Genomic DNA, 17,619 nt, shown 5'->3' with positions numbered 1-17,619 from the left:
AACCGGCTAAAAAGAGTCTTTCATTCGGGAAACCGACTACACTGGTTGTGGTGTATGTTTCGCACTATAGAGTTAAAAGAACTGGCTCATAAGAGTCATTCATTCATGAATTGGACTACACTGGAAGTGATGTAGATTCAATAGTATCGGCTCAATAGATTCCATCGTTTGGGAATCGGACACCACTGGTAGTGCTGTGTTTTGCACTATAGATTCAAAAGAACCGACTCATTAGAGTCACTCGTTCGGGAATCGGACTACACTGGTCGAGATGTAGATTTAAAAGAACCGGCTCAGTAGGGTCACTCGTTCGGGAAGCGGACTACACTGGTAGTCCTGTAGATTAAAAAGAACCGGCTCATAAGAATCATTCATTCAGGAATCGGACTAACCTGCTCACGATGTGGATTTAAAAGAACCGGCTCAGTAGAGTCAATCGTTCCGGAATCGGACTACACTGGTAGTCCTGTAGATTCAAAAGAACCGGCTCAGTGGAGTAATTCATTTGGAAATCGGACTACACTGGTCGAGATGTAGATTTAAAAGAACCGGCTCATCATAAGAGTCATTTGTCCGAGAATCAGATCCCACTGGTAGTGGTGTGTTTCATACTGTAGATTCAAAAGAACCGGCTCGTTAGGGTCCAGGAATCAGATTACATTGGTCGTGCTGTATGTTTTGAAATGCAGATTTAAAAAAGAAAAAAAAGCTCATAAGAGTAATTTGTTTGGAAATCGGACTGCACTGGTCACACTGTGCGTATGGTACTATAGATGCAAAAGAGCCGGCTCATAAAAGTAATTTGTTTGGGAATCAGACTCCACTAGTCATGCTGTAGATTCAAAAGAACCAGCTCAGCATAAGAGTCATTTGTTCGGGAATCCGACTACACTGGTCGCTATGTAGATTCAAAAGAACCAGCTCGTTAGGGTCATTCGTTCAAGAATCAGATTACATTGGTCTTGAAATATACATGGGAGAAAAACAGCTCAAAAGAGTCATTTGTTTAAGAATCAGACTGCACTGGTCATACTATGTGTATCATACTATAGATTCAAAAGAACCGACTTATAAAAGTCACTTGTTGTGCTGTATACATTTAAACAAATCATTTGAAATAACCAGCAGTTCTCAGTTCCCAACCCTATGAATCACCCATAAATATATTATATTAAATGGTCCTGACCAGTTGTGTTGTGTCCTTTTACTTCTTCTAAAAGTTTGGTTAGTTTACAAAAATTTTAAAGGACGTCACTTTCAAACCGCTCAAGCTCAAACTTCCCTTTGTTGTGTATTCTTCCCTTGTCTCTCTCTCTCTCTCTTCTCGTGCCCTTGGCCCACAGAGGGCACACCTCCTCCCTCACTCGTCCCCTATCTCTGCTCAAACGCTGAACTCTTTCTTTTCACTCTGTTGTCCAGTATTCAACTCAGTGTGCCACTCGCACACAAAAGAAAAGCAGCTACACAAGAACTCCATCTCCAACCGAGACACCAATTCTTCACTACAGACACAGAATATGACACTAACAAATCAAACAAGTGGAGGCACACAGAGCATAAAAGAGATCTCATGTGTTCTTGAGTACTGAAACAGAGAGAGTACATTCTTCACCTTTTTGTTTAAGAAAACCCATATCGGAGGCACATTATTGGGTAGCATTAAACAGTGGTCCAGTTTGGTCACTAAAGGCACACTTACACAATTTTGAATATCTTTATATATTATATAACAAAATAATATTTAAAAGAATAGATCGCATGCACACTCTTTTCAAGCAACTTCAACTTGAGGGGAACTGACTTCATACATCCACTTAAAATCACTTTGACACCAGTTGATTAAATGTCATGGCAAAAATGGTGAAGTTAATTGTTAAAAAAGGTCTAACATAATTTGTTTGCAAATGACACTTGGTTTGATGTTTTGTTACCTAATGAAATTCATACATTTTTAAAAGCGACTTCAAGAGTGCCAAGACCATTTATTGATACTAAACTGCAAAAATGTCTCATTAGGATATCATTATGAGGTCACAACCATGAGCTCATTAACATATTCAGAAACTTGGCCAGCCTTGACATTCAAAATGTGAAGTACTCCGGTGCGTGGAGGTAAGCCAATCATAACAGAGGTCATTGATACTGTACGTAGAAGTCTTAAAGGTATAGTAGCCTGTTTATCATCCAAGGGTTAAAGAGAGTGGAAAATTCCGAAGTTTTTGAAATAAGAAATATTTGACATGATCATTGGACTTCAGGTTGAGAAATAGCATGCTATAGATGTGGCCCCTTGGCCCGTTTAACGTACCTTTCCAAACTGGTCGAAATACTGTTTCACATCATCAATGGTGGTGTTGACAGAGAGTCCTCCAACAAAGATCTTCTTTGTTCTTGTCACCAACTGACAAAATAAGAGGAAAGACAGCGGACAAGATAATGAGATAATTAATCTATGCTTAAAGGAATAGTACACCCAAAAATGTAAATTCTCTCATCATTTACACATTCTCATGCCATCCCAGAGGTGTGCGATTTTCTTTCATCTTCTGAACACAAACAAAGATTTTTAGAGGAATATCTCAGCTCTGTAGGTCCATAAAATGCATGTCAACAGGGTCCTAACACAAATAAGCACATAAAGGCGGCATAAAGGTATTTCATATGACTCCAGTGGTTTAATCCTTATCTTCAGAAGTGATATGATAGGTGTGGGTGAGAAACAGGTCAATATTTAAGTCCTTTTTTACTTGAAATTCTCCTCCCTGCCCAGTAGGTGGCGATATGCACGAAGAAAGTGAATCGCCAGAAACAAAAGAAGAAGAGGTCTAATGAGAGAAGAGCGCTTATGAGGGCTGTTTGAAAGTGGAGATTTATAGTAAAAAATAACTTAAATATGGATCTGTTTCTCACCCACACCGATCATATATCTTCTGAAGACATGGATTAAACCACTGGAATTGTATGGATTACTTTTATGCTGCCTTTATGTGCTTTTTTGAGTTTACTTGCATTGTACGGACCTATAGAGTTGAAATACTCCTCTAAAAATCTTCATTTGTGTTCAGTAGAAGAATGAAAGTCATACACATCTGAGATGACATGAAGGTGAGTAAATGATGAGAGAATTTACATTTTTGGGTGAACTATTCCTTTCAGTAGACTTAGTAAAACTAGGTGTGGGTTACTCAGGGTCCCACACTTTATGACATATTAAATACTATGACTCTTCCATGATGTTTCCAGTCATTCATGATAGATAGATTTATTTACTCATTTAAATTTTATTTGACAGATATCAATATTGAATGTTGCTTGAATATTAGCGTAAATATGTCTTCAGTAATATAACACTGGCTTTTACTCATAAAGTGCAGTAGCTAGCTGATGAATATTCCAGGCACAATTTTAATATTCCCTGCAAAATCTTGGTTTTTCATGATCACGGGAACCCTGAAGAGTATGCATAATAAGAGTGACTTATAATGATTATGATAACTCTAATTAAATGTCTTGTGACATAAGCAGGAATAATCGGCGTGTTCGTGATGAGAGGTGACACATGACATCACGGCACCTGTGACGTTCACCTGATCTGAGACATGGCACTCACCTTCGGCTGAGCTCGACGAGGGAAGGCCACCTTTGGGTCAATCTGAGAGACCGAAAGAAAGAGAGAGAGGAAGAGAGGAATTTGAACCATATAATGCATGTAAAGTATTTTTCTGTGGCTAAATAGATTACAAAAAAATGCAAGAAGCACTTCAAAAAGCATTTAAATTCACAAAAAGAAAAGTCTTGCAAGTACAAATCGGAAACAAGTGAAAGTTATAATAACGGACAAATCCCCTCAGATATTTCAGGAGGACTTATGTGGAATTCCCGATGGAATTGCAGGTTCAGTCCCGTGTGGACTCATTTGACCATTTCAAATCATGTGAGACATAACAGACTGGATAAACTGAAGAGAAAAAATGCATGTTTTATCAGCTTTCTGTTTAAATATATACAGTAGCTTTGAGATTATCTTTCCAAAAAAAATTGCAACTATGGTTATGATTAGATATAATTGATTTAACCAAAAAATGACAGTGTTGTTGAGCTTATTCTTTAAAAAGTAAAGAATTTATTTCTTAACAATACCCATCTGAGCACAACTAATCCCACTAAACAAATCTACAAGTCCTCCTAATTCTAGAAACCATCTCTAGCCACCCCATGCCATGCTGTTATGCACTGCCAGTCTTCTAAATTACCTTCTACACCAACTAAATACACTTGTACAAGTGGCGAACAGCAGCGTTCTACTGCAGCGTTCTATTGATGCGGTCCAGCCAACGTCTACGATGTTGATCTTGCCAGTGTCTACAGTTTTAGTACTATGATTTCAGTTCAAAGTCACTATACTACACTTATAGTCACCTTATGATGCCAAGCCTCTGCCAAACCTGTACACGTCAAACACTAAACAGATACAAAAACAAAAAGAGGAGGTCAGAATGAAATGGGGCTTTTCCACTGCACGGTACAGCTCGACTCGACTCTTCTCGCTTTTTGGGTAGTTTTCCACTGTGGATAGTATCTGGTACTTGGTACTTTTTTTAGTACCACTTGGGTCGAGGTTCCAAGCGAGCCGAGCCGATACTAAATGTGATGTCAAAACCCTGCAGATCACTGATTGGTCCGAGAGAATCATCACTGGATTTGCGACACGCGACATCAGTCCGCTAGTTTTAAAGTTAGCAACAGCGATAGCAGTGTCGTTTGTTCATGCGACTTTCGAATTGTAAAAAAGAAATGGCTGTGCGCAAAACCATGCCGTGGTCAATAAACGAGGTGCAGACGTTCCTCTTGTTAGCAATGAGCGAAAACGAAAAAGTCTTTCACGAAGTGTCTCAGCTGTTGGCCGCACACCACCGGACCTACCAACAGTGTAGGGAAAAGTAAAAATGTGACTACAGAACCATCAAGGAAAAGTGGAAGTGGTTCGACCTAATGGACTCTATCTAGACCGGCGAGCAATGGGAGGGAGAGTGCCCTGGACTCAGCCACGGCTGGAGTTCAAGATGGAGGATGGTACGTTTTGTTACGTTAACTCTATACTCTGCTTGAAAGCTTCACTTTATTTAGTTGAACAGCTACTGGAAACTTGCTTCTAAAACAACCAGGCCAATTTAACTGTTACACTTGTGTAAAATCAACATGCAACAACTGCTTTATGCAGCACAATGAGCTAGTAGCTAACAGCTAGCAGTCGTGTTATTGTTTATTGCGTTTAAGATGATGTCATGGCAGTAGAGGCGTCGCAACTATGACGATCAGCCAATAATTCCACCCACGTTGAAGCGGCACTAAAGCGAGTCGAGTCAAACCGATGGGCGGCTGTGGCTCAGTTGGTAGAGCGGGTCGGCCACTAATCGAATCCTGGCCCACACGACTCCACATGGCAAAGTGTCCTTGGGCAAGACACTGAACCCCAAGTTGCTCCCAATGGCAGGCTAGTACCTTGCATGGCAGCTCTGCTGCCATTGGTGTATGAATGTGTGTGTGAATGAGTCACAGTGTAAAGCCCTTTGAATCTCGTTAAGGTTAAAAAGGTGCTATATAAGTGCATTTATGCAGAGGAAAAGTACCATTACATTTGTGTGTGCCAAATAAACTACAATGAAACAACCTCGATTTTAAAATCTTCTGAAGAAAATGTGAGTAGTTTTTGATCGTGCACAACTCACCACTACAATGCAAGGGTGTTGTGGGTGGTTGCAGGGCATTGCTATGCCAATTAACTATTTACTAACTAATGTAGGTTATATAGTACTGTCAAATATATGAATATTCTGCTGTTTTGCTTCTTGTGCATTATATGTCCTTCAAACACATGATAACATCAGAAGATAACCAAGGCTTCCAAAACAACGCTTGGTGGTGCACGAGAAAATATCGCTACAGTTTTTGTTATCACAGAGTAAGGACAAACTGATATTAGCACACAAGTGTGTGTTGTTGAAGGCTACTCCTTTCACAGGTTACTGGAACTGATCTGTTTCCAAACATATCAGGGCTGAGGGCAGGCACAGCCGAGCCCACCATCCAATCTGCCCTCAGAGCGGAGAGGGAGGACAAACGGAGAGAACACGGAGAGAAGGAACAGAGGGGAGAGATTGAGAGAGGCAGGAAGGGGGCGAGGGCAAATTAATGAGCACGAAAGAGTGAAACAAAAAAAAGTGAATGAAAACAACAAGAGATACAGAAAGAGAGAGAGAGAGAGAGAGAGACAGCAATTCATCTAAAACAAAACATGGTAGTGAAAAGCTCATGGCGTTGTGTGTGTGTGCGTGTGTGTGCTTGCAAGAAGGCCCCTCTGCTTTCATTAATTATGAGGACAAAGATGTACCCCAAACAGATGGGACGGAGAGAGGTCCACCCCCTCACGGGACACACACACACAGCTCGCCTTTCACCCCACACAATGATCAACAAATCAAACCAAATTATACTTTGTGTTAAATCTTAAAAAAGCAATACACCCAAAAATGAAAACTCTGTCACCCTTATGTTGCTAGGGTGCAAAACCTTCCTCAGACTTAAACTGAAAGAGGGACCCGAGTCATCTAGAAACCAGAATATCATAGAGGCTTGGGCGTTGGCCAATATGCAACCTCCTAGTAACCATCCAGACCAGTAAACTTTGACCCTGTTTCCCTGATATTAAGATGCGTTTCGGGTGATCCTATCACATGTGGTCAGGTGAGACACTTGGCTGTTTACAACTGGTCACTTAAATACATCTCCTGTGACCACATGTGTTTGGATTTTGAGGGAAGGATTCATCCTCTGTTTCATGATGACATATATCATATTTTGTAACGTACAGTGTGCAAAGTGTGCTGCAAAAAGAAGTGTTTAAGATACAAGTGTTGAGCTAAGGTTGGCTAACGCGCTAAAGCTAACGGCAACACATCACGTGTGCTTGAACAGTCACTTCCATCAGCTGTTAAACGGCGAATGCTTACGTGTAGTAAAAATCTGGTAAGTGTTTCATTTGGGACAATACAACACTTTAAAACTTCATACACTGCATGGCTGAGTGCATAGTATATTTTGCAAGTGCATAGTGTATAGTGTGTCGTTTGGGACGCAGCTTTAGTGCTTTTTAAATTATTGCAAACAGATAATATCAGGGCTATTTCTTCAAACAGCAATGCATTTTTCAATGCCATGTTTCAAAAGGACAAACAGCTAAAAGCTATAATGTGATCGCTGCTTTTTCTTTAGAGCTAATAAAATCATATCGATTTATAATTTCAGCCAAAACATTATACCGGACACAACCAAGCAATCTGTATCTGCCAAAATTTCTATATCAGGGCATCCCATATATGGGTGTTCCTCTAACTTACATTAGGTCACTTTTATGACCCAGTGTTTGATTTTTATTCAAAACTTTTTTTGTTATTCGAAGGTCACATTAAAACTGACATGGAAACTTTTTACCAGGCTTCCTCGTTAACATTTGCCACTTTCCAAATGCCTTTTTTGTATAGATGTTACTGATTTTTCCAATGTCCCAGACCCAAACTTTCAATATTAAACTTTCAGTGGATACAAAATGACCAAAAATGACAAATTCTGGGACAAATTAAAATAAATAGAAACATTTATTTAGAGTGTGAAAAATGTTTTAATGAGACTTTCCTTTCCAGATATCCACAGTGCTAAAAGTGCCTGAAGTTAAAGTAATACATACACAGGCTGTGTTCAAACCAAATACATTTAAATGGCAGAAACAAAATATCGGCAGGGCTCGGTCTATGTGACCGGGCAATCAAAGTCACTGTGCGTGGAAGAACAATGGCAAAGCAAATAGCTAATGATGCTCGTTAATGAGGCTCAACAACCCCACACCCTGACCAAGACGGAACAAAAGTGAGTGTGTTTGTGTGTGTGTTAGCATGGTGCAAAATCTCAGGAGAGGCTTTAGCTATGTAGCTGCCTCGAAAATGCAATCCAGTTTGTTTCCCTCAATCCGATTAGTTGCTTTGGCAATCCATACTAATTACAGCCAGGGAATTGTGCAGCGTCGCACCTCTCTATGCTATCAGCATTTGAGAGCTAATCTTCAGAATCTACTGCGAAATCGAGCAGTACAGTAGTGTATCACCACACACACAAACAGTTTGCTTCACTTTCACGCCTCAATGATGCACTCAAGCGCTCAGATGGGACCCTCAACTGAATCATTGTCAAGTGTCCTTGAGTTGAATCTAGTGGTCGACCGATATGGATTTTGTAATGGCTGATGCCAATACAGGTATCTAAAAAGCAAGGTGGCTGATTGCTGATATAATGCTGATATGTACATAATACAATTTTTTTTACAACAAATGAGATGTACATAAAATTGCTTCAATGAACACTAAATGTACACAATACATATTTAAATAATTGAAGAAAAAAAAAGTTTAGGTTATGGAAAGATGCTGGTAATCTCAAAGGGATCACTGTATAACTAGTTGATTCTCCATGATACATCCTACAAAACTGTCCAATCTTCAATTAATAATTTTGTCCAAAAATCTCCTTTAAATTTAAGGGCATATCGAATATAAACAGTGCATCTCACGAGAAGTAAATACATGAACGCTGCCCAAAATGACTGAATTTCCTGTGGATTTTCTCATATTTTGCGATGCAATTTGCTGCGTTTTGTGGGGTTCATTTGCAGTGAAAAAAACTCATCATTATATACCTCTCTAATTGTGTTAGTTACATTGTAAATGCAATTACATGTAAATATTTTAGTGCATAATAACTGAATATGCAGAAAAAATTAAATCAATATATGCACACAAAAATACTATGCATTTACGTGAAACCTGTGGGTATTGGAAGACGCTTACTAATTTTTGTATTAAAATGTGTTGCCTCAGACAATGCAAGAAGTCTTATCTAAGGTTAAAATAGAAGTACAATAAATCTGTAAACTAAAAACACAAATGAAGATTCAATAATTATTCATATTTCAATCTGGCCATAAATGAACAAATACAAATAAAGTTCATATATTTGAACATTTATCTACAAATGTAAATCCCACCCTAGTGTTTAAAAAATATGTTACATATATTAAATATGGTCATATGTATTGCATTAATCTACAGTATATAAGTCACCTTTTTATATCAGTAAAAAAACATTTATGAACATTTACGTGTTCAGCAGAAATTGCCATTTTCAGATCCATAGCCAATTAAGCACTTCAAATTCGAATCACATTATATTACACAACTATTAGGGATTTTAAGTGAATGTTAGGGTTTCTGTGTATAAACGCAGGTTTGTGTATCATTCGCAGCACGCAGGGTGAAGATTAAACACTAGCTTTGATGTGTGTGTGCTGTCTGCGATATCTCAAAATTTTAGAAGGATTTTGTGAATGCACAATGTGGACAAGAGGTGGAGATGCTTAAACTGTTCCTATGGAGATGATACAATGGCAGCTGTGCATTTGGATATGTTGCGACAGCTGCAGGCTTTTCAAACATTTGTTTTTCCGCTGTCAAACATTAAGCGATGGGGTTCCCTCTGAATTATTAAAAATGGCAAGCTACCCCAAATAATGCAGAGAAAGTAATAGCTTTGGGAGACCACAAGGGGGCGACATAACATTTACTGAAGCCGGTCGCGGCACTGATAAGGCACAGATATCACACACACATTACGAGCTGATGGCAGTCCAAAGTCACAAAGGTTTTTGTACTTCTTCAAGAATAAACAAAACCTGAGTTCGCAGGTTAGTGTATGAAACTGGTTCAAACGTTTATTATGCAATATCCCTTTCATTCAAGCTGTCAAACCACAAAAAGACATACCTGTAACTGAAAATACATTGTGTAGGCTATATGAAAGATACACAATGTATCATCCAGCGATGGCAAAAGCGTGTGCGTGAATTTTAGGACGTGCCATGTCATTTGATAGACATGTCCGCTGTGCAACCCACTTTAATGAACCCAGCCACTCACACTTTACCAAAGTTGTGTTGAGAAATGTGTTTGAACAGACCAAGACTATTCTGCAATGTGTAGCCCTATTTCTGTCTAAAAATCCAGATAAATATTGATAATCATCGGAAAAATCTTCTGATTATCGATACGTGAAAACGGCATCGATCCCAAGCCTACTATAAAGTCATTCAGAAACAGTTCTGGGTTTGTTTTGGATTTGTAGCCTACATAAAAATATTGCATTCAGTTCATCTACACAAGTAGTATTTTAATGTCAGTTGTATTACTCAAAATTAAAATCAGCAATTATTATTATTAATATTATTATGTTTGACATAATTGTGAAGCACTACATGAACCATCAAGCTACAAGTGTTACAAAAGTAACATCAGCTTTCTTCCCAAAGGGGGTGAACCTTTATGTTTTCATACATACACTGATATAATCACTGTATGAATGATATAACTTGTAAGTACATCGCTAAACACACATGTCAGAGCTGAATGTGCAATAAAATGTAAAAAGCAATTTCAGGAATGACTGAACATACAAATAGCTTTCATTGCAAATCTGAATAAGCAACACGTGTAACAGGAAACACCTCATGAAGTTGCTTGAGAGAATAAACAAGAGTGTGCAATGCTGAAATGAAATGTTTTGATTTGTTTAACATGTTTTGGTCACTTTATAATTCTCATACTTCCATTTGTGTTATTGCTTAATTATGACTTAACAATTATTATAACATTTGGGGGGAACAAAACTTTTGACTAGTAGTGTATTCCACCACAATCTACAACACATCCACAAGTCTCTAAGAAACATCCCTCCATTTGCCTACAAACACACATTTTGCTTCAAAACACACACGAATAAAGAGTCATTTTGAACACTAGTCAAGTGTTTCGTTCGATTTTGGTGCTTGACTAACACAGGAGAAACTGTCTGCCGGTACAACAGATGACTGTCTGTTTATAGTTTAGCCTTACTTTTATGAGATTGGACAATATGACCACTCATTTGCAGCACTCAAACACCCCTCTTTCAACCTATCCTCTTTCACTCTTTACTTCTGAGGGCCCATAGCATGAAAAAAAAAACCCTCTCGGCATGGCACATTCTTCTATTTTCAACACGGAATCTCCCAAACTCTCTTTCTCTCTCATGATATCCGAATTTCTCGGCATGGATGTTGAAGGCAAGGCATACAGAAAAACACAGAAAAAGGCTTCAGAACGACAGAACCTGTTATATATTGACAGAAAGCATGGAGAAGCTTTGCTGTCGCATGCACAACTTTACAACCACATCAAATATCATATAAAACAGCGTCTACTGCCATCTGTTTTACAGTCTGCTTTCGATGCTTCTACAGTTTTTCCGGAATCACAAAACACAGCCAAAAGTTGACAAGGAGCTGTTTTGTCTTATCTATCAAAATAGCTTCCTCCTGTTGCGAATGCTCCCCATGCAGTCTTTCAGACCCCAATAGAGTGACCTAATAACCCACAGCAACCCCCACGAAAACATTAACACAACAGAGGCTCAAACAGCATGCGAAAAGGCCATTCGAACCCATCAATACATCATTAACACAATGGTTAGCCTTTGCACTATAGCACACATGCACACAATTCTAACAGAAAACTATATGTTATGACTGCTATGGAGTTGTGCTTTAAATGTAGCATAAATGACAGTGGTTTATGATTAATGTCTTAGCTATCCGAATCAGATTGCTCTTTACATCATGACTTCAAACTTAAATAAAATACACACATTTAAACTTAATGTGTATATAATACTATGTTGTTATATAATACTAAGTATAAAAGAACATCGGTATGGACTTTACTGTATATATATATATATATTGTGGGCACGTTACTATAAAAGGATTTTTATGTGGCTTGTATACAGTAAAGCAGCAGTTTCCTAGTGAAATGAACACTAGATGCGCTACAGCAACAACGACTTTTATTAACTTTCACACAAATCACGAGACAAACGGCAGATTATCAGTTCATAAACACTTACTTTTCATCCTGTTCCTCACTCAATGCTGTCTTATGACATCTCAACACTTACAATAGCACTTGACTTTGAATTTGAATGTTTGCATTATATAACAAAACTACATTTACAAGCTTGTTCAAGAGTGATCAAATCACACGGTGGCTCAACTGATAGAGCGTTGCACTTGCGATGTAAATGATATGAGTCCTGAAGAGCACGCAAGATGACTCAAGAACCGAAAGTGTCATAGAAGCACCATAAAATGACGTGATTGCGTTTTTTACGTCACATTTGCTTTTAAGGCACTATCGGTTAGGTATAGGGTGGTCCGTTTTATTGATTTAAAACTCTAGAGCATTAACTTTATAAACCTCATCTGTTTGGGAGAGCATTTAACTCGCTTTTAGTGCTATACAGTGGACATTTCACTTTGAAACTGCTGTGATACGTTTAATGAACTACGTACTACCATTTTGCAAAAAAATGTCACAGTCACGTAACTTTCATGAGATCAGGCTGATTTTGATTTTGCCCACAAACCACGAAAATGGGTCTAACAACAACTATACTCTTTTTTTTTCAACATGTAGTATGTACTTTATTCTACACATCTGCACAAGACATCTGAGACCATCAATCCGTGCATCTTATCGTGTGGCTTGTTGAGCGCGTTACCGCGGAGACCTAGTGCATGTGGAGGCTTCACGCTATTCTCCGCGGCATCCACGCACAACTCACCACGCACCCCTCCGAGAGCGAGAACCACACATTATAGCGGCCACGAGGAGGTTACCCCATGTGACTCTACCCTCCCTAGCAACTGGGCCAATTTGGTTGCTTAGGAGACCTGGCTGGAGTCACTTAGCACACCCTGGATTCGAACTCGCGACTCCATGTGTGGTAGCAGTGTCTTTACTCACTGAGCCACCCCAGGGCCCCCCCATTCTTTTCTTTAAAAAAAAGCTAAAATCTGGGGTACAGTTAGACACTTACAATGGGTGAATGGGGCCAATCCGTAAACGTAAAATACTCACTGTTTCAAAAGTAAAGCCACACGAGAGAAACAATATAGCATGATTTTAGTGTGATAAAATTGCTTTTTGGCCTTTTCTGTGTAAAGTTATATCCAACGTTACAACTGTTTCCATGCCATAAACCCTAAAACGGTCACAAAAACTACAATTTAAACAACTTTCCAGCTGAAATAAAAAAGAACTGACATAAGGGCTTTTATAAAATTATAAGCTTTAAATTTCTGCTTTTAAAACCTCTAAAAAATGGCACTTTCTCTTCCATTGTATGTGTCTCACCGTAACCTTGATATTTGCTTTTTTACAGAAAAGGAGGGAAAAGTCAAATAATTTTTTGTGGTAAGCAACATTATGCCACAAATGCTGTCGATTGAGCTGAACTGCCATTGAACAGGGAATAGTCCTTTAATGGCTGTGGTGAGGAGTGTGTAACTTGCTCACTTTCAGATAACCAACAAAGTTGTTATGGTGATGTAGTCCCACATGGCCAAAACCCAGTGGCACTGGTGTCTAAAGTGTTGCCAAGCTGAGTCTCTCAGCACAGCAGTGCTGTTTAAGTCACCATTAATAGCAGCAAAAACCCTTCTTCCAAAACGTTCCAAGCTATCCCAGAATATGTGTCCAAACACGATTCAGTGCACCTCATTGATCAGTTTTCATTCTCTTATGTGAAAAGATGAGGAACAAGACACAACACAGCCCAAATATTAATACAAACAAATTCACGAAAAGACCCCCCCCCCCCAACTAACACACACACACACAAACAGTTTGGAAGGGGATGTCCGTGCCATCTTTGTAGTAAAATTCTGGCTGGTTTTATCAGCAAACACACAGTCCTGACAAAAGAGCCACGAATGACGTACTGGACCCACATATTCAAACACATCCTGGGCGCTTATTCAAATCGAGCTACTAGACAGCACGCCACTCTGTGCAATGTGGGCAAAAGTTCGGGAGTGTAAAATGTACTAGGTTTCGTTATATTACAAGTCTGCTTCATGTAGATTAACTTTTATTCAAAAACATTTGGTTAATATATCAAACAAATACACATTGAAAAAAAGTACTCTGATAGTACCATGGTTCAGAGATGTATCAGAGGAAATATTTAAATGGTATGGTAAATTTCCTAAATGAATACCACGGTATTACTATAGTTTACCATGGTATTACTATAGTTTACCACGGTATTACTATAGTTTACCACGGTATTACTATAGTTTGCATCAGTGGGATGGGATGCAGATCTGTTCAGATGCTAACAGGTTTGGGAGGGTTACGTTTGAAATGTATCCACTACAGATTACAGAACACATGCTGAAAACTTAATGTGTAATGTACTCTGTTAGATTACTCAAGGTCAGTAATGTAATCTAAATACTTTGGATTAGTTCTTCAGCACTGGTAGATTTTTTTGACACTTGTTTTGACTATAAAAACTCTCTCAATGCAGTTCATGGCCATATTGATTCATATCAATGTTTGATTTTAGGGATGTTTTGTTCACGTTTGTAAGCCGACGGCAAAGACAGTCAAGAACCAATGATGTAGACTAAAAGATAGACACTCAAAAATGCTCTATATTGTATTTACTATAGTTTTCAATGGTTTATTTTTCTATTAATAATATGGTATTTGAGCAACTGTTCCAAAATTCTCTCAAACATTTACAGTTCTTAAGGTAGTTTTACCACAACATTTGGAGTCTTGATCACATCCTGGAAGATTTTTAAAAGTTTGAGCATGCCCTGTTTCGCTCCCCTGGTTGCCATGAGGATGAAAAGGACGAAAGAACGCTTTCATGTGGCGCGCGTTCCTGCGCGGTGGGCGGGAGACACACGGAGACAGACAGGGAGGAACTGTCCTCGCGCTGAATGCATGCGAGTCCGCGCGAATTAGAATTCTCTTAAAAATGAAAACTGCCACAAGCATCGATCCCTTGAAAGTGCATGTAATTTCAGTTGTCTCGCATTGCAACTGCTTCGAAAACAATGAAAAGGAATGTAATTGTGCAGGTGGGACGACACACAGACCTACATAAGAGCATGCTAGAACTGTAGTTCACAATACATACTGCTTTTGGGTTTTTCATAAAACGTTTGCAATATACTGACACTGATATGAAGCATTGCATACATGGCATAAAAGTAGGCCTAATAAAAACAACTCACAGTTTTCGAATCCAGCTCGTGTCTGTTTTGGGCCAAAACATTATCCACGCCGGCCTGGTCTACGTAGGTGACAAATCCGAACCCCCTGTGCAAAAAAAAAAAAAAAGGAAATTATGCATAACACAAATAAACATGTTAGCCGTGTGGCGCGAGCGCGGGGATGTGTGCGCGCGCCTCCCCCTCTCACCTCGATCGCTTCGTAACCGGATCCCGCATCACCATACACTCCTTCACCTCGCCAAATTTACAGAAGTATTCCTTCAGCCCCTCTGGAGAAAGAAAACGCAATGCATTTAGTATATAACGTCAGTTTTGCCTTAAAAATGGTGCACGTGCATGCATCTTTGATCACTTTGCATCAAAACAATAGTCCTTAATGCTTGTCCTTTGTAAACATTCTTATTATAAGTTAAACTAGGCATTTGAATAACAACATGGGCATCCAGTATACCCGTGTGCTGTGAATGCACTGAAAGAGAGACTTTTCCACAGGGTCTGTTCGTGTTTATTCAAATACACTACTGTGCTTACTGTGCGCCCTTGCTTTCACCTCAAATCACCACGATCTCATTATATATCCAGTGTAGATTTCGAGGAAGTATTTTAGGTGACATTACAGGAACCCAGATTTGGCATATTCTGTATTGGTTTAGACATAGTATGATAAATGGCCAATGCTTAAGGCTCATCCGTGTTGAATGCAAGCTTTGATTTCACGTCGCATAAACTATTTGCATTCTGTTTCTAGCTGAACAACCACATTTGTAATCAAAGTAACATACATATATAAGAGAGAGAGAGAGAAATGGTATGGGCTCGTCTGAAATAATGTTCAATCTGCCATTATGCACTGCAACCTACGGATGGGACTTTTTAGTGGGAAGTAGCACACCGGACAAGAAAACCACGCATGTCTCTCACCTTGTGTCGTCTGCCAGCTCAGCCCGCCGATGAACATTTTGCTGAAAGGAGGAAAAACAGAAAGGGAATCAGACCGGAGCAAACTAGATGTCTAAATGTCTCCGAATACGTTAAAGAATGTTGATGCACTTGGAAATTCAGCAATAAAAGAAAAAAAAAATCACAATGAATAAAAGTGGAAAAGTGGAATTCGGCCATGTTGATGGTGTGATGGATGGGGCGCCGTTATTTCCAATGCAGGCGCAGTTTAATTTTTGCTTTTCACTAAAAAGTAACAAGTTAAATTAATGAAGTTCAGCCCCAATTTGAACGGGGGAAATAGAATGTAACTGTATAACATGATGGAAACAATGTAACAGTTGCGAATGTAACAAATGGAATCAATGTAACAGAGCGCGTCCTGGAAAGAGCGACCATGGAAACAATTGAGCCTGAGGGTCCTGTCTGGCTGTTACATTGTTTCTATTTTCATTCTTTCATGATGGGACGCACGCTTGTCTCTCTTTTGTCTCCGGAGGTCTCTTTTAAATCTCCAAAACTCTCAGGTGTATACATATATCTCCAATTCGCGATAAAAACTCAAGCAGAGCGCTTTACCAGGGGTCGTGCGGGGAGTCCTGTACGGACGACAGGCTGCTCTGACTCCCTTCCGTGTCCATTCCTGTGTCCCTCTGTTTCCCGGACTGCGAGCCGAAGGGAAGCAAGGAGTATCCAAATCAAGAGCGGCTGGCCAGAGAGGGTGGGGGAGGGAGGGCCTGTCTGGAGGAGGAGGGGCCGAGCGTGGTTTGCGCACTCTCTCAGACCCCGCCCCGCCTTTCCCGGACTCTTGTTGTCTGTCACGCCTCAGTCCTCGTTCCCGCCCTCCGTGCTTTGTACAGTAGCAGAACCTATTTTAGAGCTCCTTGTGCAGAACCGAAACATGGTATGTCTGAAGAGATAGATAGATAGATAGATAGATAGATAGATAGATAGATAGATAGATAGATAGATAGATAGATAGATAGATAGATAGATAGATAGATAGATAGATAGATAGATAGATAGAAAAGTCAAAGATAGCTAGACATTACTAGCATGTAATTATATGTAGCTAGGCATTGCTAATGTAACCGGTCCTGCTGGACCCGCTCAGAGGGGGATTCGAAATGGCGTCCCCAGCATGGGAGGTGGGCGCACTAACAAAGAGGCTAAAGGCTACAGTGTCTAGCATCAGATAGAAAAGTCAAAGATAGCTAGAGATTACTAGCACGTAATTACATGTAGCTAGGCATTGCTAATGTAGATAGATAGAAAAGTCAAAGATAGCTAGACATTACTAGCATGTAATTACATGTAGCTAGACATTGCTAATATAACTGGTCCTGCTGGAGGGGGATTCGAACCGGCGTCCCCAGCATGGGAGGCGGGTGCACTAACAAAGAGGCTAAAGGCTACAGCGTCTAGCATCTGTCGCTATTGCACCTCTCGAGGCC

At 39.6% G+C, this 17,619-nt stretch overlaps 1 protein-coding gene across 4 annotated transcripts in view; it reads right to left on the bottom strand.

The window, feature by feature from the left end:
• Positions 1-16,837, bottom strand: part of LOC127623024 (RNA-binding protein Musashi homolog 1) — a 39,695-nt gene extending 22,858 nt beyond the window's left edge. For 2 of the 4 annotated variants that reach the window (XM_052097240.1, XM_052097244.1), the window contains exons 1-7: positions 16,745-16,837; positions 16,148-16,188; positions 15,414-15,495; positions 15,227-15,311; positions 4,420-4,461; positions 3,611-3,652; positions 2,309-2,401 (exon numbers count right to left, since the gene is read on the bottom strand). In XM_052097240.1, the coding sequence (XP_051953200.1) occupies positions 2,309-2,401; positions 3,611-3,652; positions 4,420-4,461; positions 15,227-15,311; positions 15,414-15,495; positions 16,148-16,188; positions 16,745-16,806 (447 nt within the window). In that variant the 5' untranslated portion in view covers positions 16,807-16,837. The remainder of the gene's footprint in view (positions 1-2,308; positions 2,402-3,610; positions 3,653-4,419; positions 4,462-15,226; positions 15,312-15,413; positions 15,496-16,147; positions 16,189-16,744) is intronic. The other 2 variants (XM_052097248.1, XM_052097254.1) reach the window with 1 other exon arrangement.
• Positions 16,838-17,619: the final 782 nt, after the last annotated feature.

The sequence above is a fragment of the Xyrauchen texanus genome, chromosome 3 (assembly GCF_025860055.1).
Source record: "Xyrauchen texanus isolate HMW12.3.18 chromosome 3, RBS_HiC_50CHRs, whole genome shotgun sequence".
In the NCBI taxonomy this organism is placed as follows: domain Eukaryota; kingdom Metazoa; phylum Chordata; class Actinopteri; order Cypriniformes; family Catostomidae; genus Xyrauchen; species Xyrauchen texanus.
Note: the sequence above shows the minus strand (reverse complement) of the source record. Positions and strands in the feature narration are given on the sequence as shown.